The sequence below is a fragment of the Rutilus rutilus genome, assembly GCF_951802725.1.
Source record: "Rutilus rutilus genome assembly, chromosome: 2".
Classification (NCBI taxonomy): domain Eukaryota; kingdom Metazoa; phylum Chordata; class Actinopteri; order Cypriniformes; family Leuciscidae; genus Rutilus; species Rutilus rutilus.
Window position 1 is genome coordinate 917,966 of NC_140210.1, and position 2,771 is coordinate 920,736.

Sequence of the window (2,771 nt, forward strand, 5' to 3'; positions counted from 1 at the left end):
GTTTTGAGACTGGAGAAATCACTAAAAGTTGCATTTTCAATTGAATTTGGGGAAAACACTTGAAACATTTGTTGTGTTGAGCTATTTCAATCACTTATTGCAAACAGCTGAAAGTACATTTTGCCAATAAACCTGATTTGCAATGTTGGTTGAATAATTTAATAGTTTGATTACAACTGTATTTCTCCAAAGATGTTTTAGGAGAAGCATCTGAGCTCACGAGGAGCTTTTAAACTTTCCTCCGGCTATATCTGTGTTTTTCCCGGAGTCATTCCTCATCTCAGTGATGCTTGTATGTTTAGTGTCTTTGAGAAGCGAACAGCATGTGAGAATAAAGACTCGGACACGGATCTCTTTGCTATTGCCTTCATTTGGAATAAAGAAGCGTGTGTCTCGTTCACTCAGTTGGTCTGTACACACACACGTGCCACATGATCACACGTCATACAAAACACACGGCTGTCCCTTCTGAAGGCCCAAAGCTCCTTCATCAATTACTCAGATCAAGAATTGCTCATAAGTGACATTATTGCATACTTCATACTGTGCGTTTGGGTTATTTTGAGGGTTTTTCTTTCTTCACAAAAGCATTATTCTGTGATATAAAAATAAATAGCAATTCCTTTGGGGGTTGAAATGCAGGATTACTGAAACATGCATGACTGAAGGACGTACAGAAACTCAATAACTGTGCGAACAAAAATACAACTCCATACGAACGAAGATAAGCTTGAATCTCCAGCACATATTTCACCCCTAAATCATAAGAAAATAAGAAATGATTTTCCCCGTACAGAAAATAAAGCATCAGTATTTGTCAAATTACTTGGAAAAATATTTGGCATTAGAATAATGTGAATTTGAAGGGTTAATGCGTTTAATTGTCTTCAAAATAGTCAGAATGCCGGAAAATGGCTTTGAGTTTCGTTACTAATTATGTAAATATTAAAATATGTGTATAAATAAATATAAAAATGTAAATATATATATATATATTTACACACACACATTTACATTTTGTTCATTTAGCAGACACTTTTATCCAAAGTGACAAATGAAGAATACAAGCTATTCATCTTCAGTAAATATATAATGTATATGTCTATATATTAATATATATTCTTTTGATTTAAGGGTGAAATATGACCAGGACATGTTCTTGACAGGTTTTTATGAAATGCATCAAAATAATCACATCCATATCAAACGTCTCAATAAATTGTGACTGAGTTATTATTCATTATTAATCAATAAAACACACTCATGCGTGCTCGCTTCAGTCACACACACACACACACACACACACACAGTGAATTTAAAACACGTTCCTACAGGACGTGACACACAACAGGAAGTATAAAAACACAAATATCCAGCAGAGACGTTCATGTGATGCTGAACACACACAACTGGACCCACAAACCGTGAGGAACTCGTTTAGTGTCACATGCTGGGATGAGGACGTCTGGCATGCTCCGACACACACGACACGTTTCCCACAATGCAGCACTTCTTCAGCTGCTGGCGAAAGGGTGAGTCAACACTGGACACGTCTGAACGGAGGGCAAGTGCAGGCAGAAACAGAGCAGAGTATCTCTCATCATCATGTTACACCAGTTAAAAACACAGTTAGAGTTCATCAGGTTCAGCAGAACATCTGAAAACCCCGTGAACGCAAAGGATTGTGGTCCTGAAGACTTCAACTGGAATACTCCGTTATAAAAACATCCACAACTAGAGGTCGTCTCATCGCCTTCTAGCTTAAAAACATCATAAAATGTTAAAACGCGTGCGTGAGGCGAAGCTACATCGTCCACTGACGCGCGTGACGTATGTTCAGAGGAAGCTGTCGTTCGGTTATCGTATAAAAACACCAGAGTTTCAGCTTTCGTCTGTGGCCGCCGTCCTGTCAATCACAACTGTTGCCATGGAGACGGTGGGCGTGGTCAGATGGAGTAGGTGGAGCTTTCTGACTGCTGGCGGATGTAGCACTGGAAGCTCTGATCACCGATTGGATGTTCCCTGTAAACACAAACGTGATACATTGTAGCGGAAAAGGGAAGTCGGAATGTCTAATTACCAACTTGTGCACACAAATAAAGTTGATCAATGTGATTGTAACTATTTCATCGCTGAGTGGCAGAGACACTGAGTGGCAGGAACACTGAGTGGCAGGAACACTGAGTGGCAGAGACACTGAGTGACAGAAACACTGAGTGGCGGAGACACTGAGTGGCGGAGACACTGAGTGGCAGGAACACTGAGTGGCAGAGACACTGAGTGACAGAAACACTGAGTGGCGGAGACACTGAGTGGCAGGAACACTGAGTGGCAGAGACACTGAGTGACAGAAACACTGAGTGGCGGAGACACTGAGTGGCAGGAACACTGAGTGGCAGAGACACTGAGTGACAGAAACACTGAGTGGCAGAGACACTGAGTGGCGGAGACAGTGAGTGGCAGAGACACTGAGTGGCAGAGACAGTGAGTGGCAGAGACACTGAGTGGCAGAGACAGTGAGTGGCAGAGACAGTGAGTGGCAGAGACACTGAGTGGCAGAGATTAATTTCTCCTATTAAATCCAGTCACTCAGCAGCTCTTCTGCCACTCAGTGCGACTGAGGGAGTGTGTTCCTGCGGGAAAGTGACGACTATAAGGCATATAAAGATATTATAAACGTCAACATGATGATTTTCCTGTAAAGCTGCTTTGAAACGAGCTGTATTGAGAAAAGCGTGACACTTACTGGCTTCCATACTTGGTTTTCCTGA

General features: G+C 41.6%; 1 protein-coding gene across 4 annotated transcripts in view; it reads right to left on the bottom strand.

The window, feature by feature from the left end:
* Positions 1-352: 352 nt before the first annotated feature.
* rasa3 (RAS p21 protein activator 3) overlaps positions 353-2,771 on the bottom strand; it is a 52,842-nt gene continuing 50,423 nt past the window's right edge. For all 4 annotated transcript variants that reach the window (XM_084399363.1, XM_084399364.1, XM_084399362.1 and 1 more), the window contains exons 23-24: positions 2,747-2,771; positions 353-2,022 (exon numbers count right to left, since the gene is read on the bottom strand). The exon at positions 2,747-2,771 is cut by the window's right edge and continues 159 nt beyond it. In XM_084399363.1, the coding sequence (XP_084255489.1) occupies positions 1,947-2,022; positions 2,747-2,771 (101 nt within the window). In that variant the 3' untranslated portion in view covers positions 353-1,946. The remainder of the gene's footprint in view (positions 2,023-2,746) is intronic.